The sequence below is a fragment of the Cervus canadensis genome, chromosome 15, assembly GCF_019320065.1.
Source record: "Cervus canadensis isolate Bull #8, Minnesota chromosome 15, ASM1932006v1, whole genome shotgun sequence".
NCBI lineage: Eukaryota > Metazoa > Chordata > Mammalia > Artiodactyla > Cervidae > Cervus > Cervus canadensis.
In genome coordinates, this window is record NC_057400.1 from 32,732,489 (window position 1) to 32,758,583 (window position 26,095).

A 26,095-nucleotide genomic window follows, 5' to 3' on the forward strand; every position below is an offset into this window, starting at 1 on the left:
TCCACAATTTCTAATTGCACGACAACTCCTGATTGGGCCACATCACTGTCCCTTCATTACCATTAAATTCAGGGTTCAGTTGTCTGCTATTCGAACAGAAATGAGCCCATTTGGGCCAAACCTCATTCTCTGCTTCAGCCCTCCCCACCTCCACAGCTCAGGCTGTACCAACACACCCTGAAGTTTTACATGAAGACTGAAACTCAGCATTTTCTTTAGAATGCTTTTAAAACTCATATAATTGGCCCTCACCATCTTAAAGTGTGCTGGGTTCTCAGGTGGAATAGTGAACTTGCTTCTGAATGATTTATACAATAGAGGGCAAATAAGATTGTACAAAATCATGAGCCATATCAAAACATATAATCTCTGTCATTGTTACAATGATCTGAATTTCTAGTAACACAAGTACCCTTTAAATCAAATTAAATTACTAGAGAAAAGCAAATAAGCAATGAAATATTAAAAAAAAAAATCTTTAAATTGCTTCCAAATTAGTAAAAAAAATATTTGCATGTATTTTCAAAGATTAAGAAAGAAATACATTCCATTAAAAAAAAAAAAAAGTCTAACTAAAACCCTCACCTGTTGATGTGGGAGTTGCTCGAAATGTCCCTGATACCATTTCTCCGAGACTTGAAGAAGAATTTCCACTGGATTTCCTAAGATACAGAAAAGGAACTTAGGACTCATTCCCCAGATTCCTTGAAAATAGAACTTGAGTACAAAACTTTCTTTGGCCTTAATCCTACTAAATAATTCAAAACACACCAAGTCCTGCTCTTAGAGTAGAGCTTCAAGGATCTGCCCAAATGTTTTCTTTGACTTTCTTTCTCAGAGAAAGTGGGAAACTAACTAGGATCTGGAAATACTTTGCGAAAGTCTGTTTCCTAATTATTCAATGCAGAAATGAGGCAAATGAATAGGAGTGTTCTTGTGAACCATCTGCTTAACCGACACGGACCACCAATGCACTGGTGGGATGTCAAACGCAGCTCAGAATGAGCAGAAGATAGTCACTGTTATAGAACTAAGGATACAACAGTGAGGGGAAAACAAAATTCTTTCCCTCATACAGACAAATTCTAGTGGTGTCAGTATCAATCAGATGAACAGGTAAAAATGTAGTATTTTTGATAGTAGTAAGTGCAACAAAGAAAACTGATATGGCAGAGAGATAAGAAGCAAGGGGAGAGAAGTGGATTCAACTTTAGATATGGTGGCAGGAACTGGATCATTGAAAAGATGATATTTAACACAGATCTGAAGCAGATGAAGGAGTGATTAGTGGGAAAGTGAAGGAAAGGGTCTGGTAAGAAAAAACAGCAATTGCAAAGGAACATAGGTTTTCACATGGAGCAGCAAGAGAGACAAAAAGTCTAGAGAAGTAGTAATAAGAGGGACGAATCATTAATAATATTACAGGCATGTTATATCCTAACAAAGGTCTATAATTAAAAGTGGGGCTCACATTGTACTATTGTGATCTCCTATCACTGTTTAAGAACTTCCCATTATGACAAAGGCGAAAGGGCTCCTGAAGAACAAAGGTGTTTTTTGTTTTGTTTTGTTTTTTCCATTTATTTTTATTAGTTGGAGGCTAATTACTTTACAATATTGTAGTGGTTTTTGCCATACATTGACATGAATCAGTCATGGATTTACATGTGTTTCCCACCCTGATCCCCCCTCCCACCTCCCTCCCCATCCCATCCCTCTGGGTCCAGAGGCGTTTTTGAAACAGAAAAGGATCTAATAGCAAAAGGAGGTTGAGAGTTAAGAGAAAGAACTAATTCTATTTTAGGACTTTCAAAAAACAGTAACACATCAAATCAGTGCTTCAATGTAGGCTCACAATATATGCAGGCTCACAATATATGCAGGCTTAGTATGATGCTGGTTTGTCCTCTCAGGCTTTGCTTGTATCGCTGGGACCTTTAAACACCTGTACTCTGATCTTTGTGGACAATTCATTGTTCACTAGAGGTTAATTCATCTGAAGCTGGACAGAGTCTTCCCTTTATTACCAAGCAGTGGCCACAGAAAACCCTGGAGAAGCTGCTACTAGTCCTGGGATGGTATTGCATGTACCATGGCTTTCTGTGCTCACTTGAAAGAGAGTCTCTGAAAGATAACCAAGAAGAGCTACGATGCCAGGTCAGGCCAGGCCCCCACTTACGGTACTGTTAAAGGATGCCCTACACGACTCTCACAGAGGGAAGCTCAGGTTCCCAAGAGGGTTTGTTGAGGTCACAGAAAACAGTCTCCACTGTGGAATTCATGTTGATTCCAGGAGTCTCAGGCTTCATTCAGTACACAACAGGGGGCATGAACTACCTGAAACCCCCTTGTGTCAATTTCAGAAACGCCTTACGCATAGAAAAATAGCTTTTACTTCAAAAGCATATGTGTTTAACTTAATAAGGAAACTTGAAAACATCACCTAATTTCCCTACTCCCTCCAAATAAAATGTGGAGAAAAGAAGGAGCCTTACCCTCCGTGAAAACGTCCCCTTTTCTGTTCTTGCTGAATCCGTATGTTCTCCAATCTCAGCGGACTTGGGATGAAGCCAATCTCACAGCCTTCTTTCACCAGCCTTCCTATCCACCAATCATTGTTATATTTCTGGAACACAGAAATAAAGATGCTATCAATTCACTTATCTTCACATTTATCCATTTCAGGGGGCCAAAAGATTGAAGCACTATGTTATATAATATTATACTCTACCATATTATATATACAAACACTATTTATAGTATATTATACCATATTATATATATATCTGGGAGGTGTCCAAAGAATAAAGCAAACTTTCTAGTCCAAAAGCCAAGATAATTAATACTTCAGGGTCTGCAGGCCATATGGTCTCTGATGCAACCTCTGTAATCTTCTGTTGTAGTGTGGAAGCAGCCACAGACAATACGTAAACACGTAAGCATGGCTGTGCTTCAATAAACCTTTTCTTTCTGAAAGACAGCAGGCTGGTTTCAGCCCATGGGACACAGTTTGCTAATCCCTGGGCTAAAGTCAGGTCTTAAGGTTCAGATTCCTTTGGTGCTTGTCAAGAAGCCCTCGCCACATCTTTGGGAATAGATTTTATAAGAATAAATATGCACCACTGTAATTAGAACTCTGGAAGACAAGAGAGACAAGTCTAAGATGAAATACACTGAACAGTCTGTTATTTATCAAAAGCTTTGAGGTAAAAATTCCACCGTACTATCTGTATTTTACTCTCTCTGGGAAAAAACAATATAATCTTCCAAATACAGATTTGCAAATCAAGGTCCATCTTATTACCCGAAGAAAAACAAGCCTACTCTCACAAAGACTAAGCATATTTTACATAAGTGAAATTTTTGAAGTAATCTCCAAGTGACCTGAAATCCAATAGGAACGAAGGAATTTCCATTTAAATAAAATTCCAAGAGATGTAACCTTGGGAAACAAACCCACACAAAGGCTTCAGTCAATATGGGGTGAACATGGTCCTATTTGATGGACCAGCAAAACTGCATTTGTAATGATAGATTTGCTGAATTTTTTGACTTTTTAAAAAATGCACAATATGACAGCTGCAAGTTAAGTTTTATTTGGGGCAAAATGAGGACTATAGCCCAGGAGACGGCATTTCAGATAGTCCTAAGAAACTGCTCCAAGAGGCAGTGGAGGAAGGTCAGAAGGAGTACATTCAATCAAGCACAAACAGAAGCTTTCTGCTAGTCATAAGGAGCAGTCATCATTAAGAAGGAATTTAGTGCTTTTCTAAATATGAGGAGATATAAGAATTGGGCTCATAAAATTGGCTCCTGAAAAATACCTAACTATCTGAAGACCAGTTATTCCAGTTTTTCCCAGAGCACCGAGTGCCTCATTTCTGCTCTCCACTTTCAGAGGGTGTTGGAAGTCAGCAGCTGCAGCAGCACGTGATTTAATCCTTATAGAGGCAGATGGCAAGTGCCCGTGTTGTTCTTGTTGTTGAGTCGCTAAGTCGTGTCCGACTCTGGGGCTTCCCTGGTGGCTCAGTCAGTAAAGTACCCATGGCAAGTGCCAGTTTGTAGTTGACAAATCCTAGGGCAGAAGGCACGTTTAATCCAAGCTACCTGCCTCAAGGGAAGGTTTCAGCTAGGTGATTTCCAGAAAACAGACATTAGTCCTACTGTTTACATCCTCCAGAGATAACTCCGAAAACTTCCTTTATTGTCTTTATTAGTGTCGGACAAGGTAGCTCTCTCTCTTTGATCCAGGAAGCATCTCATTTTTTCAAAGCGTAACTCTATATGGTATATTTTGCTTAGCTCACAGGACAGTAGAATTTATATGTATATGACACTGACACGCTGAGAAGGAGAAGTGGATATTTCCATTGAATCATCAAAGCACGAAATTCCGGGTGACTCTGAGTAATTCTGAGTAACAGTTTTATATTCAAAAGCAAAAAGATATGAGTTAGAGATGTGGCCTTTGTTTTGCACGGAGCTCCTACACAAAGCACATGTGCCATGCAGTCTGAGCCTGCACTGAAATGTGAGTCAACCTAATATAAAATCTTGAACAGTCTCGGTCTCAATTTCTCCCATCTTTCCATCTTTTATTTCAGGATAACACTCCTGAAATAACGGGTCTATTTCTTTTGGAATTAACAAAAGGCAATGGGACCTTTAGAATGTTTGGGGCATGGATTTGGAATTTAAATTTTACTGTGGTGGGGACAAAACAGACAGTGAGTCATAGTTTCCCACAGCTTAAGTTACTTCCTGAAATCAAATTAGCCCACCCGAACACTAACTTACTAACTGCTACCCAAATAATCTTAACGGGGTTCCTGAAATAGTTGATGTAACTTCCCAAGATGTTCTACTTTCTTCTAGGAAACAGCTAAAGCACAGAGAAGATCTGACTCAATGAAAGTTCTTTGAGTCACTTAGGGGAAAGTTACATTGTACATTCAAGGGCTTAAATCACTGGTCATTCGGTGTATGTGATAAGGACAGCTGTAGCTCTTCTCTGCTTTTAAGCTTTTCATTACTGAGAAAGTAATGAAAATAGAGCATACCAAATGGCCTTCTGGGTTATGGATGAGAGGAAAGGCTACAACTCAATTATAGAAATATGTTCACTTGTGTTGCCCTTCTGGGAGTACATGCCAGCTCCCTGGCAAGGTCACCTTAGTGATATTCCAATTCTTCTCATTTTGCTTTCCTGAAAATGATGAGCACTTTCTCTTCCTAAGGTGTTTCCTTATCTGAGATCTCAAAATCTGAAAACAAGTGGCTCTAATCCATATAGGATTACCAGCTCAACATCATACATCAAACTGCCAGGCAAGGGAAAGTCACTGGTCGAGGAGGATATAGATCAAAAAAGCAACCAACAGGACAAATGGAGACAATTGATGGAATGGAGGAAAGCAATAAAATGCATCAAGGTGGGGATGCAGGTGTGAGTAGTATGCAGGGAATATCTGAGGACTTCTTTTACTGTTTCAAGTGCTGCTTCTCCTTGGAAACAATGGGAATGAGCAACTAATGAATATGGTTTGGTCGTTTTTGATGAGAATGGTGACACAAAGTCACCCTAACCTTTCAGGTACTAGGGCACATATTTCAGGTTGAGAGTCCTTGTCTTTCAGGCAAATATGAATATCCCCTGTCACACATGATCGAGAAAGCAGAAGAGGTCAACTTGATGCTTCTTCAGTTTCTTATAACCAAAGCTGTGAGTACCTAAACTCATCTTTTCCCTATCTGTTATAATGAGTAAGTATTCCCCTTCCTATCAAAGGTCTGCCCCATCACTTGGGGTCTGAATCCCAGGCTTCCTGACTACCAAATCTTCCCACATTTCCCATCAATCTCTCTTCTTTTCTCTCTGTTAACAGGCATGGACACATGCTCTGATAGCTCCCATCTTGAAAGAAAACCTCTTTTTACTTCATACCCTCTTCAGTCTACTGCCTGATCAGTGTCAGCTCCCTTGGAAGCATGGTCTGTGCTTGCTAAATATACTTCCTAACTCCCCTTCTCTCCTCATCACACTGCATCCATCTTTCATCTCCCCAACTCCAGACAATGGTCCCAGTGACCTCCACGCTGCTGACCACCGTGTGCCAACCCAATGTCCATTCCTTTCTCCTCACCTTAGGTGACATGTCAAAACATTGGCTGCAGCTGGTTGCTTCCTCCTTTTGAACACACTCTTCTCTGTTGATGTCCATGAATTGTTCTGTCCTAGTTCTCCTCCCATATCTCAGGTTTCTCCTTTTCAGTTTCCTTATTTGCTGAGTCTTTTCATGCACCCTACCTTTGCAGGATGGAATTCCTTTGGATTTGATCCAGGGCTGCCTTCTCTCCTCCTTCTCCTCTGTCTTTAGATGACTTCATTCATTACCACAGCTTTACATGCCACCTGGATAAACTAATGATCCAAATGTGTATCTTTGGTCCCACCCCTTCCTTTGAGCTCCAAATTCTCACATCTAACTTCCTACTTCATTTTTCCTTTGAGATGTCCACTCCCCAAGTTCCCTTCCCATCTGTCCTCACCCCACCCTAGTCATATCCATCCTAGCTGCTCAATTCATAAACCTTGATTTCCTTGATCATCTTTGATGTCTCCCTCAATCTTAGCTCCTACACAAGGTCCATCACCAGCACTCTTCATTGAATTCCCACAATATACCTCAAATGTGGAGAGAAATAGTTTTCTCCATCTCAGTAGCACCAGGATGGCTCAATCCCGTTACCCCTCATCTAGAACGGCTCTAATGGTCTCCCTGATTCCAGACTTCTCCCACTCCAATCCACTGTCTCTCCAACAGCTAATTTTATTTTAAATGTGTGATAATGCAAGCAACAATCTCAGTCTTCTAAATCTCGATGAGGAGGGATGAATTTGCAAGCCTTTCCAATTAAATGAGGCAAAACACTGGCAGCTCCTCAGGGCTCCTCTCCATGTAGTTTGGCTCAGAGCTGATTCCTGGTCTTGACTGTGCGGCAGGTTAAGGAATGCAACATACCCTACATTTACCTCTTTTATGTGTAGAAAGTCCTTCGCATCAAAGGAGATGGCCGTGCTTGGAACAGGCACATCCTCGTCCAAGGCACCACAGTAGCTCACGTTTGTCTTCACTGCAAACGCTACGGGTTTGGACTGGGAACAGAACCATGGAAGAAGGATGAAGGGAGGAAGAGGAGGAGGGTTTTTCTCACTGAAACGTAGAATCAGATCACAGAGAGTACCAGGCAGTAAGAAAAATCACTTTCCAAGGAGGGATCTCAACTGGGTTTCGCATTTCCAGCCAGCACTAAGAAATCTGCAGAAAGGACTCTGAAAAGGATTCCGTCCTATTCACCCAACCGTGTACCCCCTCCTGGCATACTTTCCAACATCCCAAAGAATTGTGCCCCAGAGTCTTGGGGAGGGAAGGCAGAAGGGGCAGTCAGCTTTGTCCTTTAGTCATAAAACTTAAGTTTGTTATTTTATTTTCTGACATATAAGAGTCCTTTGACTCTTTTTACCTCTCTTTGGCTGCACCATAAGGCCTGAGGGATCCCAGCTCCCCAACCAGGGATTGAACCTGGGCCCTCGGCAGTGAGAGGATGGAGTCCTGACTCCTGGACCGCCAAGGAATTCCCATATTTATTATTTTAAATGATAACAGATACCCACATCTTGGGGTACAGGAAATGTATGCTGGGTCTTAAAGAAAAAAGAGGTGGAGGGGTAAAATAAATATTGTTGAAATAGCCTCAGATCTGAAAACCTGGAGGATTCCACTCAACAGAATATCTTGTCCTGGCAGGGAAAAGAAAGGCCGGCCGGGCTGGGGCAGACAGGCAGGGTGGAGCCGTTCACACATCATGTCACCTTCTCCCAAGCTAACAAAACTGCTTCTGAAACTTTTTAGACAAATTCCCTTGCAGCAGAGTGCTCCTGGGCGGCTGCAGCTTGGCAGAGGCTCAGCCAACCTCCAGCTTCAGCTGACAACACTACTGCTCACATTTGGGTGACCACAGCAGCCACAGAATGTGAGAGAATGTGAGAGAAAACTAAAACAGAAATTAGCCACAAGAGAACACACCAGGTTTCTGCAATCCTGGGCTGCTCTATTCTAGAGGTGCTTAGTCGCTCAGTCACCCATGAACCCATGGACTGCAGCCCACCAGGCTTCTCTATCCATGGAATTCTCCAAGGCAAGAATACTGGAGTGGGTTGCAGTTTCAAGCTCCAGAGATTGAGCTTGGGTCTCCTGCATTGGAAGGCGAATTCTGCACAACTAGCAGGCTTCTCTGCCATGGGCTCATTTCTTCATGCTGGGAACACGCCTGGGGAGCAAGAGGGTTGAGGCAGGACCTGGATTAGGGTCCCACTGACACCTCACTGCCTCCAACCCCCTTCCACCACCTGGCACAGATATCACGGGTGTCAAAGCAAAGGAAGACACTTCCTGAGCCTGCCTCATCCTCCTCTTCCCCCTCTTTTAAATATTTTACTGTCAAAATAGAAAAGGGAAGGAGTTCACTTTATTTGAGCTTCCATTTTTTTTTTCCTCCTAAAACTTGGAAAGACTGGATCAATATGCCTTAGGAGTCTATCATGAAGGGCAAAGAGGAGAGGCTGACCAGAAATCTGTAATGTCCATTACTGTGAATAAAATTTCATTTCAAAAAAGGGGTCTGTGCTTTTTCAAAAAAAAAAAGTCTGAAAGACATAGCACGTGAGATCGCTAGTGACTCGTTCAGTTCTAACATTCAAAAATGCAATTTGTTCTTTGTTGCCTCCTATGGGGTCTTCTTCCTCTGGAATATCGGAAGGTCTCTTTCAGGAAAGCCTTTTATTGCTCAGTTTTACTGAAATGCTAATCATTGTTCAAAGTTCTGAACGGGGAAGGAACTTGAGGTGGGAGACTGAAACCAGGAGGGAAGGATAGAGACATCAACAGTGCATAGACAGCTGTGCGCCTGCGGCCGGTAATGAAGGCTGCTGTCACGAAGAACAGGGCGGGCAAGCTGGTCCCTTGAGTGGCTCTCTGCCAACACCCGGAGGGGCAAACTGGGTATGGTCCTCGATCACTAAGATCGAAGATGACCAAGAGTTTTCACCACCCAACCAAACGCAAAAGGAAACTGAAGGGGTCCAGGTCTCAGGATACCACTCCCTGAGAATTTTACTATCAGGGGTGAACAGATGAGGGCCTGGCAACCTGGTGCCTTATCAGGACGATCATGAAATGATTATTCTAGAGAAATCTGAGGCAGGGGAAGAGCAGCTGATACCTGCTGAGCAACATGCCACTTTGGAACCCAAGAGGGGCAAGAACGTCACCTTTGCTCTCTCAAGCTGGATGGCCGCCTGCTGCTCCCTCTCCTGCCGAATTGCTTCCCGATCCTCTTCCAAAGAGACATCGGAGTCAGACGGCCTGCTCGTGTAGGAGTCCGCTGAACCCTGGAAAGGAAAACCCGGAGTAGCTTGAATGAGGTGATGAGGGGCATCTTACATCGTCAGTTCCACAACGTCCTCTTGGAATGAGTTCTTCTCATTTGCGATGCATATGCTCCCTTATTGCATAAATGTAGATGGCAGAATACAGTTAAGCATCTGAGTAATTCGGAAGGTAGCAATGTTGTGAAGGGAAATATTTTGACTGGATTAAGTGCTAGAAAGTAAACTGCAATGAAAATTATGGGATATCCAGCCCCAATTCTTCTGGTTCTGTACTATCTTTATATTAAGCGCATATGATTTGTGGAACTGAAGTTTCATTCCATTCTTTCTTTTACATATAAGTTTAAATGAAAAAGAGACTCAGCCTATCACAAGAGCTAAATCCTGCCCATATCTTAGATTACAGATGATCAATTTGTCTAAGATTTCAACACAATAAAGCAGAAACATGCATTAGTAAAATGACTTTCCAGTTCCAACATTAACACTATTGAGTAAGGATGTCCTCAACTGGAGCCATGCCTAGAAGAGCTGTTTGAACAATGATGAAATCCAGCCTGATTCATGTGGTCAAGGAACTGGGGGCAGCAAACATCACTTGGTGCTCATACCATAAGAGGCAATGAAAACCACAGCAGCTAAAAAGCTAAAAACAAAAAACAAACACCCCAGAAGTTTGCCTTCTGCTTGCGAAAAGAACACTATCCTTACAATCTCCTTAAGCTGGCATGAGAAGTTGGTATTTGCGTAGATGATGACATTTACACAGAGGAGGTATTGACAGGACTGGTGTATTTGGCATGTTTCACAAACTAGGCACAGAATTTGGAAGCATATACCTATCCATATAGCTGAGAATTTGCTACCCACAGCAAAAAAAGAACACTAAGGATGGCTGACTGCTGAAATGGGCCCTTTGAAAGTTTTTTCTAAACTTAGAAATGTTAGCGTTTGTTTTTTTATACATTATTTGTGAATTTGCTGCCCATAAAAGCAGCTTTGTCTCAGCAGGGGGTGTCATTTTAGCTGGGGTAGTCTGTCCCACCATAAAAACAATCCCAGCACAGATTTTTCCAGCAGCCAAGAACAATAACTCCTGCTTAGAGTTTTATTAGAATGCCCAGGAGAATCCCAGTTCTAAACTCTAACTCTGTAACCTACTTTTGAAAACTTTATATAAGTTACTAAACCACTCCAAGACTTAGTCTTCGCACCTGTAAAATAGTAGGCACACCATAAATAGACATTATCATTCCTGTTTCCTAGTGCTGAGATTTCTACAATGACTTAAGAAAAAAGTAAAGAGATTCTAATCATTTTCAATTCACTTATAATATATATGCACAATAGCCCATCTTGAAATGTATCTGTTTTTATTGTATTTACTGCATAGAAGGCATAGTCCCCCCCCCCAGTTTTATTGAGATATAATTGACATATAACACTGTGGAAGTTTAAGGTGTACAATGTATTGATTTGATACATTTATATACTGAAAATTATACTATAAGTCTGATAACTGCAGTGAGTCCAAATCCATGCACTTTATGTACTGCTTTATTTTTTGTTATTTATTTTTATAATACTGTGTTGGTTTCTGCTGTACAACGATGTGGATCAGCCATAACCTCCCTCCTGAGCACGCCCTACCCTATCCCATGGGGGCAGGAGCACCAAGGTGGACTCCCTGCCCTACACAGCAACCTCTCATCAACCATTCACCCTACACAGGGCGGTACATATACGCTGATGCTACTTAAAAGTGCCCTTTACAGAGAATATGCATTTGCTAACCAAATAATAGTCAAATTCCTCTGTGCAAATCTATTGGGGAAAAATCTGGACCTTCAAAATAAATAAATACAGGATGACAATTTTATATATGCATTCATTGCTTTAAAAGGAGCTACCGTGAAATCCTTTAAAATGAGAGTTTCTCAGAACAAACCTTTTGTCCAAATTTAGATATACCTCCACAAAATCCAGAGTAAGAGAGAAAGGAAACAATGTTTCTAAAGAATATATGAAACCAGTTTTGTGTTCAGTTCAGTCGTTCAGTCGTGTCCGACTCTTTGCGACCCCATGAATCACAGCACGCCAGGCCTCCCTGTCCATCACCAACTCCCGGAGTTCACTCAAACTCATGTCCATCGAGTCGGTGATGCCATCCAGCCATCTCATCCCCTGTCGTCCCCTTCTCCTCCTGCCTCCAATCCCTCCCAGCATCAGGGCCTTTTCCAATGAGTCAACTCTTCGCATGAGGTGGCCAAAGTATTGGAGTTTCAGCTTCAGCATCAGTCCTTCCAATGAACACCCAGGACTGATCTCCTTTAGGATGGACTGGTTGGATCTCCTTGCAGTCCAAAGGACTCTCAAGAGTCTTCTCCAACACCCACAGTTCGAAAGCATCAATACTTCGGCACTCAGCTTTCTTCACAGTCCAACTCTCACATTCATACATGACCACTGGAAAAACCATAGCCTTGACTAGACAGACCTTTGCTGGCAAAGTAATGTCTCTGCTTTTTAATATGCTATCTAGGTTGGTCATAACTTTCCTTCCAAGGAGTAAGCGTCTTTTACTTTCATGGTTGCAATCACCATCTGCAGTGATTTTGGAGCCCCAAAAAATAAAGTCTGACACTGCTTCCACTGTTTCCCCATCTATTTGCCATGAAGTGATGGTTCCAGATGCCATGACCTTAGTTTTCTGAATGTTGAGCTTTAAGCCAACTTTTTCACTCTCCTCTTTCACTTTCATCAAGAGGCTTTTTAGTTCCTCTTGACTTTCTGCCATAAGGGTGGTGTCATCTGCACATCTGAGGTTATTGATATTTCTCCCAGCAATCTTGATTCTAGTTTTGTGTTAGTGCCAGGCAATGCTTTGCTCAAGTGTGATGACTGTGGTAGACCAATTTAAGGTGTTAGATGTCTGCAAAGGTGCCTGGACTATAAAGTGATTACGATGTGGAAAGTCAGGGAGGAGGCACTTGTTCTGAAAACACGTTGTGAAGAAGGCTAATGATTGCAGTTCACAAGAAAGCAGGCTGCCCACTGGAGCAATGAGTCAAACAGCTAAAATACACAATCCACTGTTGACACTAGGAGATGGCTAATTTCCTGAAACTGCGTTAATGACTTTTCAAATCCTGGCATTCAATCATCTGCACACACAAGAAGTGACTCAAGGACTCCTGCAAGTCCACTTTATTTTGAAATGTGAACAAGAATTTCGAAATTAATTAATAAATTCTACTACTGCCAAAAAATGTAAAAGCGTGTAATATTCTAAGAATATTGGTAGAAGGAAAAATAAAGCACTGTGATATTTTCTTTCATAATTACAGTGTCATGGAAGGACTGATGCTAAAGCTGAATCTCCATTACTTTGGCCACCTGATGCGAAGACCCATCTGGAAAAGACCCAGATTTTTTCCCCCTTTTATTCAATATTGAAAACATTCCAGACTCACACATTTCATAAATCAATCTTGAGTACAAAATACAAGCCCTACAGAAGCATTGAAAAATCAGTTTACCATTGTCCTAGAAGAAGGGACGTGATGTCAAGTCAAACAGTGGAAGGGCTCCTTCTTCTGCTCAGAGAAAGAGACGGTGACCCGGATGGGAGAGCGGCCGTGGACTCTGGGCCAGGCCACACTGGGTTTGACACTGTTGTCCATTCTTACTGGCCTTGGGTCTTGGGCAACTTATTTTAACTTTCTGATTCTCAATTTCTTCCCTTGTGAAATGGAGATAGTAACACAGACCTCACAGAGTTTCTCAGTGTTTGATTTGAGATGGAATAGCATTTCTTTTACCGTCATGAGGATAATTCCTGAAATGCCAACAAATAATCTTTGACTCACTAATTAAAGTTTCTGGCAGCTTTTCAAATTCAATTTTTGGCTGCCCTAGAGTTTTAGGATTCATATCTTGTTCTTTTTTGCTTTATTGAGGCATAATTTACATACCATAAAATTCATAGTTTAAATATACAACTCCATACATTTTTAGTACTTACAGACACTATTCACACAGAAATCTAACATTTGAATATTTCTACCACCTCAAAAAACACAAAAACAAAACAAAACCCTTCTGCCCATTTGCAGTTCACTCTCCAAAACCCACCACAAGACCCAGGGATCCACTTACTTGTCTAGTCCTTTCAAAACTGAAATATATACATCCTCTTCTTCTGAGTAGTTTTAGTATTTAAATATGTCATTAAATGAGAGCAAGGAGAGGGAGACTTTATTAATGTTTGATTTTAAAATGCTCTAACACTGGACCAGAACCTGGTTATTGTTGGAATTTTTGAGCATCGTGGTCAGTCCTGGGCCTCTCACTTCCTACCATTCACTGGACATTGACCATCTGTCAGGTTCTGTAGTGAGAGGAACTGCTTATCTTTTCTGAGATTCTTTCTTCATCTGCAAAATAGGAATGAACCCTTCAGGGTTATTTTAGAGAATTACTAAGATGTCATAGTACAGCGTAGAGTACACGCATAATAATGGCACAAACAAAACCAGTGTGGTCCAAGAGAACTTTCTGCAATGATGGCTCTTCTCTGTGTGGGCACTGCCCACTATGGTGGCCACTAACTACATGTGGTTATGGAACATTTGAAATCTGCCCAGCAAGACTGAAGAACTGCATTTTTCATTTAATTTTTAAGGGTTAAAAATTTTATTTCATTTAAATTAATTTAAGTGTAGATACCCACATGTAAAACTCAACATTCAGAAAACTAAGATCATGGCATCTGGTCCCATCACTTTATGGCAAATACATGGGGAAACGGTGGAAACAGTGACAGACTTTATTTTCTGGGGCTCCAAAATCACTGCAGATGGTGATTGCAGCCATGAAATTAAAAGACACTTGCTCCTTGGAAGAAAAGTTATGACCCACCTAGACAGCATATTAAAAAGCAGAGACATTACTTTGCCAACAAAGGTCTGTCTAGTCAAGGCTATGGTTTTTCCAGTAGTCATGTATGGATGTGAGAGTTGGACTATAAAGAAAGCAGAGCAACGAAGAACTGATGCTTTTGAACTGTGGTGTTGGAGAAGACTCTTGAGAGTCCCTTGGACTGCAAGGAGATCCAACCAGTCCATCCTGAAGGAAATCAGTCCTGAATATTCATTGGAAGGACTGATGCTGAAGCTGAAACTCCAATACTTTGGCCACCTGATATGAAGAACTGACTCATTTGAAAAGACCCTGATGCTGGGAAAGATTGAAGGCAGGAAGAGAAGGGGACGAGAGAGGATGAGATGGTTGGATGGCATCACCAACTCAATGGACATGAGTTTGAGTAAACTCTGGGAGCTGGTAATGGACAGGAAGGCCTGGCATGCTGCAGTTCATGGGGTCACAGTCGGACACGACTGAGCAACTGAATTGAACTGAACTGAACCCCCATGTACCTAGTGGCCACCACACTGGACTGTACAGTTTCCCTTCCAGATGAGACAAGTGAATTTACATAAACTTGATGTTGATTTCGTATTTTAATAGTTGCATTAAGCTGACTAAGTGATAGTAAATGTCCAGAGACGCATATCGCTCCCAATGGATTTGAGCTTGTTTCTTCTCACTAAGTTCGCAAAGACTTGACAATGCACTTCTCCACACTGCAGAAGAAACGGAGCTCTTTCTTGATTACTTTCCCAGATTTTCCAGGGTGGATGGGTAAAGATCCCCTCATGAGGCTGCCCTAAGCAAAAAAAGTCTCTTAGGTAACATTTATCTTTACAGGATAGCCCCTCACTTTGCTGCAACTGCTTTCTTCTCCTCCACCCCTTCATCAAACATGTCTAGAGCCTTTTGCAAGGGCACCCACCCAGCTTAGCAGGGTCTAGTCTGGATCTCCAAGTAGATACACCTGGGCAGTGTCTGCCACATAGCAGAACCTCAAATTTGTTGAAAGAAAGACACTCTGCTTCCCATCAGAATCTTTGTTTGTTCCATGATAGGTGGTTGGTTTACTGACCAAGATTTATGCTAACTGGGTATGATGTTAATTACTAGCTGTTCCACCCCTCAATAGCATAAGTTTGTTTTTTTTTTTTTTTTTTAGAATTATGCTTTTCAGTGCCCTAATCCAGAGCACTGGATAATGTGTACATTACCAGCACTTTGGCAGAACAAGTAACTTTTGAAATTCCTTAGAGATGACCACTTAACTTTGCTGTTAGGTACCTTGCACTATGTCTTGTAAAGAAGTCTTTGAATATGTTGGTTGAAAGAATAAGGCAAACTCTGTAGCCCCTTTTTATTGGATAGAAGACCAGCAATTGATCTGACTAAGCTTCAGTTTTAGGCTTCAAAGGGCAGTTGGAAAAGGGCAGCAAAGTAGTATGATCAGAAAAGGTCATAAAGGGAAATAGAAGAGAATGAATACTTACTCATCCCTTACTTTATGTGAGTCACTAACTTCTGAACTTTATATTAGCCCATCAACCCTAAGAAATAAGTTGTGCTTATCCCCACTTTATACAAGAAGCATCTGCGGCTCAGACAGGCAATAAGAACTTCCCTTCATGCCACTATCACAGGGCAGAATGCAGGAGTATGGGCAGAATCTCTTTTTAAATTTCCTCTACAAAAGTGAAAGTTGCTCAGTTGGTCCGACTCTTTGCAACCGCAAGGACTATACAGTCCATCGAATTCCCCAGGCCAGAGTACTGGAGTGGGTAGCCTTTCCCTTCTCCAGGGGACCGAACCCAGGTCTCCCGCATTGCAGATGGATTCTTTACCAGCTGAGCTACAAGGGAAGCCCAAGAATACTGGAGTGGGTAGTCTATCCCTTTTCCAGTGGATCTTCCCGACCCAGGAATCAAACCATCTCCTGCATTGCAGGTGGATTCTTTACCAACTGAGCTATCACAAAAACCTGGTGCAAAATATTTTGTTAATGTAGACTGTACACCAAAATCTCACTAATTAGGAATGGTGGATGCAGGTAAAAAAATGACACTCTTAGATCATGGAAAGGGAATTTCAGACTGCTTCTTCAAAAGGCATGTTTGCTATTTCTTACTTCACATAGTATCTCTAGATTATCAAGGTTCTAGTGTGTGTAGTTCTTTGAGTTTCTTTTTAATGATAGGACTTTTACTCAGAATTTTAGTTATTAGTAGAGGATATTAAGGCCCCCTTGAGAGTTTTCTTTTCTTCTTAAGTGATAAACCCTCCAACTGTGTTTATACTACATATTTTCAAATTATTTCTGGTAGCTAAATCACAATTACATATCAATATATAGTTAGAAACTGAATTATAATTGCATAATTAATTATATATAATAATTAGTTTGAATTATCTGATTAGTGGAATCCAAATTAATAGGTTCTATTATAACTGTTTTTACATAACTTCAGTAAAAGCAAATAATACTCATTTAGAAAACTTAGCCAAATGTATCTTCTTATTATGTTGACTAGTTTGGCAACTGCTGTAATTGTCTGATTTCAGATAGGTATTTTTCTCTCTTTTTTTGCATTTATTCTTTGGCTTTTATTGAGATATAATTGATACACAGCACTGTATAAATTTAAGGTGTATAGCATAACAATTTGATTTACATACGTCATGATTGATAGGTATCTCTTTTGATTGCTAGTCCAAGGAAACCCATCAAAGATCAAACAAAAACAGCAGAAAAATTTATTTTGCCCTCATAAGTATAAAGAGGGAGTTTACAAAAAGGCCCTAATGGAGATAAAAAGGAAATCTGTATCAGCCATGGCCATTTAGGAGATTGTGGGAAAGGAGAAGCTGAAATGTGGGCTAACAAGATTTGAAAGGTAAATCAATGGTGATGGTGGTGACAGGGGACAGACTCCTCTTATCTTTGGTTATTATGAAGACTGAAATTTCATATGGTTCAGCCTAATACATTGGGGGGAGAACAAGAGACAGAGATTACTCTACATGAATGCTACTTGGCAAAACTGCTTTGACTATCAGTGCATAATATCATGGGCTTTCCTGGTGGCTCACTGGTAAAGAACACACCTGCCAATGCAGGAGACCTGGGTTCAGTCCCTGGGTCGGGACGATCCCTTGGAGAAGGAAATGGCAACCCACTCAAGTATTCTTGCCGTGAAAATCCCATGGACAGAGAGCCTGGTGGGCTACATCCATAGGGTCACAGAGAGTAGGACATGACTGAGTGACTGATCATGCATGCATGCATAACATCATACAAGTATGTAAAAAGTGCTACACCAATGAACACAGTAATAAATCGCAACTCTCTGTGAGACTAAAGGGTGACAGAAATTGAAAAAGAGTCATGATCACACTTTGCATCCAATAAGAATGCTATTTTAATGGTATGGATGATGAGATTATGGAGCTCAGTCTCCTGGGAAAGGAAATGTGACTGCCTGCTTGGAGAAGGTGGCCTCAAGCAGTCAAGCTTTATGTTGTACAGGTCACAGAACAACATCATGGGACGCTGAGCAGCCACCCCAGGGACCAGCCGTACCTGGTCAGAACTGAGAGCGCCTGACCAATCTACATGACGCAGGTGAGTGCCTCGGTGGCTACACCTGGCTAACCTCAGTACTGGCACCTACCTGCAAGCAGTAGCCACAGCATGAAGTCTTCAATCAAGGGCAGCAGCTCAAGCTGCACTAATTTAGTTTCAGGAGAGATATTCAAAAGGAAATGACAGTATTTGCTCAGAAAAATTCGAATGAGCTGCATAGTGATGAGGCAACTACTTATAAATGTGGCCATCTGTGATCCTTCTGGGGCTTCCCAGGTGGTGCTGGTGGTAAAGAATCCACCTGCCAATGCAGGAGACACAGGTTCGATCCCTGGATTGGGAAGATGCCCTGGAGTAGGAAATGACAATCCACTTGCCTGGAAAATTCCAGGGACAGAGGAGCCTGGAGGGCTATAGTTCATGGGGTTGAAAGAGTTGGACATGACAGAGCACACACATACACATGATCCTTCTGGAAAAGTGACTGACACTTCCATTTCCCCACAGTGGTTTACAAAGTAGCCCACAAAACGCTACTTTTATGCTGTGGTCTATTTTCTCAAGGTCATACTAGAGACCTAACAACAGTAAGTATGTTTCTCCTAAAAGTGGCTACAGGCAATCACTTGTGTCTTTAAAAACATTTTTTTTTAATCTTTTCCTTCTGATATGTAAAGGGAAGAATAATATAGGTTGGTTTAGAAGAAAATAGGAAAAGGATTTGAACCTCTGCTTACCATTCTGTAGCCTCAGAAACTGTTTGATGAAAAATTATCTTCAATTCTGTGAAAATATTCATAACGTCTCTCATTAAAGGAATACATGTTGACTGCTAAAAGAATCCAGGTGTGTCATCAAGAACAGAACAGAAATTTGCCTCCTCAGAGACGCCTACAGATGTGACAGAAGCCAGCGTGAAGCATCTATCAATACTTCAGGCAGAATCCTGTCTTCTCAGCTTCTGTTGTCCTCAGCGCCCCCAGCACAGAGCTTGGCATCACACAGGAGCTCAAAACTATTTACTGAGTGAAAACCAAAAGAGGAGGCTTCAGGAGGAGGAAGAGAAATGTGAAAGGAGCACTCAGCGAGGCCCAGGCTTCACCCAAAGGGAACAGACACTTCTGGCCTACAGATGCTGCTGCAGCCATGTTGGAAAGAACAGGAAACAGCACTGATGTGAGCTTGACAAAATGATATGAAAGTTGATTTGGAAAATTAATATTCAAAAATCTCTCAGAAAAAAAGTATTTTAAAAAGACCAATAAGAATTAACCTTTTTAATAAATATTAAAACATTATAAAACTACAGAACTTAAATTTGGTATTGGTACAGAACAAAGAAGTAAGAGTCTGCAAATCAACCTCTGTATATTGATAATTAATATTGATAACACAGGGAACATTTCAAATTAATGGGGAAAGAGTGATTATTCCATAAGTAATGTTGGGAAACGTAGCTGGCCAATTGGAGGGAAAAAAGGTATATCTCTACTGGATTTCTTGTATAAAAATAAGTTGCAGATGAAGAAATTTAAAGGCAAAATTATGGATATATAGTTACATATTTATTACATATACACACATATTTATACTAGCACTAACAGAAACTATGGTTATGGTTTTAATGTAGCATGCAAAAATGTTCAGAAGCTATGAAAATATTAAAGAACTTGACTACATATAAATTTTAAGTATTTGTCTGGGAAAGAAATACAAAATTGAGAATGACAAAAACAGAAAAAAAATTGTCACACAAGTGACCTGGACTTAATGTTCTTCACACTCAAAGAGCACTAACAAAGCAATAAGAAAAAGATAAACAACCTACCTCTTCACCCACCAACATGGCAAATAAAATTAAGAAACAGAAAAAGGAACAAGAATGCACCCTGCAAAGGGCTTTGGCTTCTTTCCTACATAAGGAAGTATAACTTAAAATATGCTACTATTTTCACTTATTAGATCAAAGCATTTGATCTATTTGAGGGAGCAGTAAAAGTGACATATACATTAGTAAGAATGTAAGTTGGTATTCTATTTTTGCAGGTAATTCCCTGGTAGCTCAGACGGTAAAGCATCTGCCTACAATGCAGGAGACCCGGGTTCGACCCCTGGGTTGGGAAGATCCCCTGGAGAAGGAAACAGCAACCCACTCCAGTATTCATGCCTGGAAAATCCCATGGACCAAGGAGCCTGGTTGGCTACAGTCCATGGAGTCGCAAAGAGTCGGACACGACTGAGCGACCTGACTTCACTTCAGGCAAAACAATCAAAATTAAAACAGACAAAAATTTTAACCAAACCATTCTATCTGAAGAAATTTACCCTAGAAATATACCTATATCAGATATGTATGTATAAATGTATATATAAGAATATTCCTGTATTACCAGACCACCTTACCCATCTCCTGAGAAACCTGTATGCAGATCAAGAAGCAACAGTTCTAACTGGACATGGAACAATGGACTGACTCAAAACTGGGGAAAGGCTGTATACTGTTACCCTACGTATTTAACTTCTATGCAGAGTACATCATGCAAAATGCTGGGTTAGATGAAGCACAAGCTGGAATCAAGATTGCTGGGAGAAATGTCAATAACCTTAGATATGCAGATGACACCACCCTTATGGTAGAAAGGGAAGAGGAACTAAAGAGCCGCTTGATAAAGGTGAAAGAGGAGAGTGAAAAAGCTGGCTTAAAATTCAGCATTCAAAAAACTAAGATCATGGCATCTGGTCCCCATCACTTCATGGCAAATAGATGGGGAAACAATGAAAACAATGACTGACTTTCTTTTCTTGGGCTCCAAAATCATTGCAGACGGTGACTGCAGCCATGAAATTAAAAGATGCTTGCCCCTTGTAAGAAAAGCTATGACAAACCTAGACAGCATATTAAAAAGCAGAGATGTCCCTTTGCCAGTAAAGGTCCATCTAGTCAAAACTATGGTTTTTCCAGTAGTCATGTACAGATGTGAGAGTTGGACCATAAAGAAGGCTGAGCCCTGAAGATTTGATGTTTTCAAACTATGATGCTGGACAAGACTCTTCAGAGTCCCTTGGACAGCAAGCAGATCAAACTGTCAATCAGCCCTGAATATTCATCAGAAGACGGATGCTGAAGCTGAAGTTCCAGTTCTTTGGCCACCTGATGGGAAGAGCTGACTTACTGGAAAAGACTCTGATGCTGGGGATGATTGAGCACAGAAGGAGAAGGGGGTGACAAGATGATAAGATGATTGGATGGCATCACTGACTCAATGAACAAGAGTCTGAACAAACTCAGGGAGATGGTGGAGGACAGGGAAGCCTGGCGTGCTGCACTCCATGGGGTTGCAAGGAGTTGGACACGACTGAGTGACTGAACAACAAGAATGTTCACTATAATACTGCATATGATAGCAAAAGAATCATAAAAACCTAGATGTTAAGCATAGAAGACATGTTTTTAAAAGTATGGTGCATTCACACATAGAATAGTATGTAGATGTTAAAAAGCATGATACAGAGCTCTAAGTAATTATATATAAAATTAAGTCACAAGATCAAACTGTAAAATAATCTGGCATGTTGTTTTAAAATTATGTTAAATATACTGAGAATCTCTCCCTGCCCCACCACACACACAGAGGAAGAGAAAAACAAACTTTTGTTTATTGTATTTTATACCTTTCTGCACAGTTGAAAGTTTTACCTTGAGAAATTTAAAAAAACTAATAGTATGTATATAGATATTCACATTTGTATATATAATATAAATGAGTATGTACTTATTTAATAGAATTAGGTAGCTTGAAATTACCTATGTTAACCTCAAATGATGATTTTGATGGGCAACATTAAATATTAATAATCATTATAATATCAAAACCAATAATAACCACAATATTTACTGAGCACTTACTATGTCCCACTTAGTGTTAAGCATTTTTATTGACTGTGGTCTTTGGAAAAGAATATCTCCTCTGAAAGGGCTTGGGGTCCCCACAAATGCTAGCTCAGTGTGAGTTTTTCTCTTTGGCCACCAGTCTCCTAAATTTGCGAAGTCTGTGGGTCTTATGTTAAAAACAAGATGATGCAACATAGTGCAGTAGTTTAAATTTAGATACAAATACTATTTTTGAATTATAAGACTGATGATTTGAGGGTATATGAGTGGTCTGGTGGGTCCCTTAGGCACATGTAGAATGCATGCTGCTCTGCGCAGGAGCCCGCCTACACCTAGTTACCCCCACAGAAGTCCTCCAGCATCTTACTGTCACAGGACTTGTCCTCCAAGCTGCTATATTCCTCACACACTTGCTACCCACCCTTTGCTCTTTGGGGCCTTAATCATGATCACACAATGCCCAGCCCTCCCCCATCAGCCTCGATCAACTTCACTTGGAATGTGGGATGGCCAGAGCCATGCCCTTCCTCCCCGGTGGGTTCAGAAGTTGGCAATGAAAACAAGTCTTGTTTTTTGACTCCCACCTGATAATTCTACGTCAGAGCTCATTAGGTTAGCGGAAATTCTTGGTTCAACCTTTGGAACTAAGAAATGAGGCCTTAAGCACAGTAAAACAGCACTTTACAGATGTTATCTAATTAGTCACCACAAAAACTCTGAGACGTGGAGCTCATTATCCACACTGAAGTAACCAAGATTGAAGAGAAACTGAATATGCCCAAGGTCACGCAGTGAGCGAAGTGTGGTGAACTCTGATCTGACTGACTCAGAAGCCCTTTCTAATAGCTAATCACCAAGCCCAGTAGGGGCGTTGGCAGGCGCTACTGGATGAAAGGTCGCCAAGGCTTGAGGCTTTAAAAAAATGTCGAATCCCTCTCTTTCTCTTTCTCTCTCTCCTTTTAGAACAAACCGACAATTACCAAGTGTGCTATGTTTCCTCCAGTACACAATCTCGATTTCTTTTCAAAGCTCTTTGGAGCCCTCACAGACAGATCAAGCTGCATGCTCTAAGTCACCCCATCATCAATAATGAAGCCAAGACTTGCATTTCAGGTCAAAGCATCTCTTGAATGATCTCTAAGATTCTTCTGAGGTCTGTTCTTAAAGATGTTCTTTAGGTCTGTTCCTCAAAGTGCCAGGAATTAGGTCTTCAAGTACTTGGTGATAGAATATTCATTTGAACTGGCATCAAAATACATGCACTCAACTATTCCTATGGATGGGACTACCAACCTTGCAGGTTTCCCCCTCTTCCTTCAGGCCTAATCCATTAGCTCATTATTATATTCGAAGGGGTCAGGAAAGAAATCCACATCTGCTTTTTTTGTTGTTGTTGTTGGAAACCTTTGGACCAAACCCCAAAAAAGTTGAGATGAAATTATTGATTAGAATGAGTTTGGGAGAGATACTATGATTTCATTTATTCAGATCACCTTTATTTTTCATCAGGAAACATAAGGACAAGCCATGATTACTCATGAGAGCTGGAAAAAACAAGCAGTTCAGAGTTGGGCTTTGAAACTAGACAGGCTGGAATCCTAAGACTGCCATTTACTAGATATTTGCTTTGGACAAGACACCTAATCTTTTTCTGCTCAGTCTCCTTTCTGAAGCAGAACATATTAACCTAACTCAAGAAACCACTGTGAAGATGATGCCCTCAGAACAAGGCAAGCACTCAGTGGAATTGGCATTCTGGACTGGTTAGCAAGGACACTTCTGTTGATGGATTTATCCTGGCTCTTTGTTTCTTGACTGAGCCCATATTTGCTATTTTAACCCCTCTGTTAAAAGAAAGTGGATAGTGAGACCTTAATCAAACAGGTCTGGTGTCCTTACAAGTAGAGAAAAAGACACAAGAGTGTCTCAACACAGAAGAAAGGACTGTGAGAGGACTCAGCAAGAAGGCAGCTGCCTGCAATCCAGGAAGAGAGGTCTCACCACAAACCAATACCACCAGCACGTAACTTTGTCTTTCCCACATCCAGAAGTGTGAGAAGATAAACTGATGTTGCTTAAGCCCCCTTCCCCCCCAAAATGGATAGAGATGTAAAGTTTATGTTAGACGAGGTAAAGAAGAATTAAAGGGTCTGATAAGAACTTTGATTGGGACAATTAAAGGTATTGGTTAAAATGAAATTGAGGAATCAGATTGGCTTTATCCTTCCGTATTTTTTTCTGCCTGCAAAAGCTGTGTTCACTCAGGAGGCACTCCGTCTTTGAGAATAACCTGAAGACGATCAGTTTTGGGTTTTGGTCAGACAGCAGCACAAAGAACATTGCTGTCCTTCGCACAGGGGCCTGGGATGATGTCCCTGACCCACTCTCCCCTCTGAACCACGTGGCAGCTCTAAGTGACGTGCCCGCCAGCCAGGGCGGATGTGGTGGCCTTCCTCTCCAGGTCTCCAGCGCCTTCATCAAGACGCCCAGGGCTGGGGCAGTCACCAGTCACAGAGGACAGGCATGTCCCCCTACTAACCCACCCAGACCCAGGTGTCAGGGCCAGGCCTGTCAACAAAAGAAGCCAATTCATCAGAAACTTTTAGAATCCTAAACTGGTTCGAACAGATAAGACATTCTTTTCCTTTCCCAAAGCAGAATATGGGCTCTCTGGTCACAGAGTGACCCGTCATCTCAATGAGGATAGCCTCGCAGAGCCTGGGCCACTTACTGCCCGCACAGTAGTGAAATCATAGCCAACACAGACAGTTTTATATGTGAACCAGGTGAATCTAACTGACAACTATTCCCAGAGTCCAGGTATCCCAAGAGCACAGAGCAGGTAAGTAGCTCTCCACATACCAACCACATTTGTAGGTGTCTAACAACAAACACTAGTGCATGTTTAGTTGTCTACCATCCAGTATGAGACTTAAACTGATAAATACTTGCTGAAAAATTGGTATGTATGAGATCCGTGCTAAATGCAACGGTAGCAAGAAGGTGAATAAGATACAGTCCTTATATAACAGCGGCTCATAGTCTGCTAGAGCAGACAGGTCTGTAAACAACTACATTAGGAAGGAGAGCATGAGAAGTGCTATAACAGAAATACAAACGCAGGGGAACACAGATTAATTCTGTTTGGGGGAATAGAAGATCTTTGGGAGAAGGTGAAAGCTGTTGAAATAGGCAGGACCATCAGGAATAGACAGTAAAGCACGTCACCAGGAGAGAGCATTCCAGGCAGGGAGGAGAGCAAAGCCAAAGAGCAGGAAAATAAAGGAAATGTTTACAGAACGATGAATTTTGTATCGGGTGGGAGTTGTGGTAGACACGAAAGATATTAAGCTGTATATAATCAAGTTGAGGAGATGAGAGATGTGTTCATGAAACATAGCAATCCAGTGCTAGAACTATGTTATCTAATAAAAGCAATGAGGAGTTTGGGATTAATATATATATATAGTAGCAGGATTAACATACATACACCATTGTATAGAAAATAGATAACCCACAAGGACCAACTGTATAGCATAGGGAACTATACTCAATATTTTATAATAATCTACAAGGGAAAAAGAATCTGAAAAATAATATATATACATACATGTATAACTGAATCACTTTGCTATACACCTGAAACTAACACAACATTGAAAATTAACTATAGTTGGATAAAAATAATAAAAATAAAAAATAAAAGAGAGAAGAGAGAGGGGAGGACAAAGCAGTGAGAGATACTAGTTTGGAACTGAAAGAAGGCTGAGGTTAGAAAACTGTAGCTGAGACATTTCAAAAAAAAAAGGCAAAGAAAATGTGAACAAAGGCAGGAAGCAGCTCCCTTGGAAGTTCATGCTGAGGAGTGGTTGAAAATAAAATCTAAAGTTGTAGAGGGGAGTAAACACAGATCAAGAGGAGGTGTTTGCAGCCCTCTGCTGGGAAGTCAACGGCTAACTCTGCACTTGAGCAGGAGAGTTTCAGATGGACAGGGGCACTAGGAAGCTCAGTCCAGAAGTGGGAAAGAAGAGTCAGAATGACAGATGGGGAGACTGACAGGAAAATGGACTGGGACGAGGGAGGAGCCAAAGGCAAACCCAAATGTCAAAGGACAGATTGTAAAAATGGTTGACAGGGACTTCCCTGGTGGGCCAGTGGTTAAGAGTCCAAACTTCCACTGCAGGGGGCATGGGTTCAATCCCTGGTTAGGGAAAGAAGGACCCACATGCCATGCCATGCAGTG

General features: G+C 41.2%; 1 protein-coding gene across 5 annotated transcripts in view; it reads right to left on the reverse strand.

The window, feature by feature from the left end:
• Window positions 1-26,095, reverse strand: part of CACNB4 (calcium voltage-gated channel auxiliary subunit beta 4) — a 266,569-nt gene that overhangs the window by 48,644 nt on the left and 191,830 nt on the right. For 4 of the 5 annotated variants that reach the window (XM_043488109.1, XM_043488110.1, XM_043488111.1 and 1 more), the window contains 4 exons: window positions 9,332-9,451; window positions 7,034-7,156; window positions 2,496-2,626; window positions 586-662 (listed from right to left, as the gene is read on the reverse strand). In XM_043488109.1, the coding sequence (XP_043344044.1) occupies window positions 586-662; window positions 2,496-2,626; window positions 7,034-7,156; window positions 9,332-9,451 (451 nt within the window). Of the gene's footprint in view, window positions 1-585; window positions 663-2,495; window positions 2,627-7,033; window positions 7,157-9,331; window positions 9,452-26,095 lie in introns of those variants that run through there. The other variant, XM_043488113.1, reaches the window with a different exon arrangement.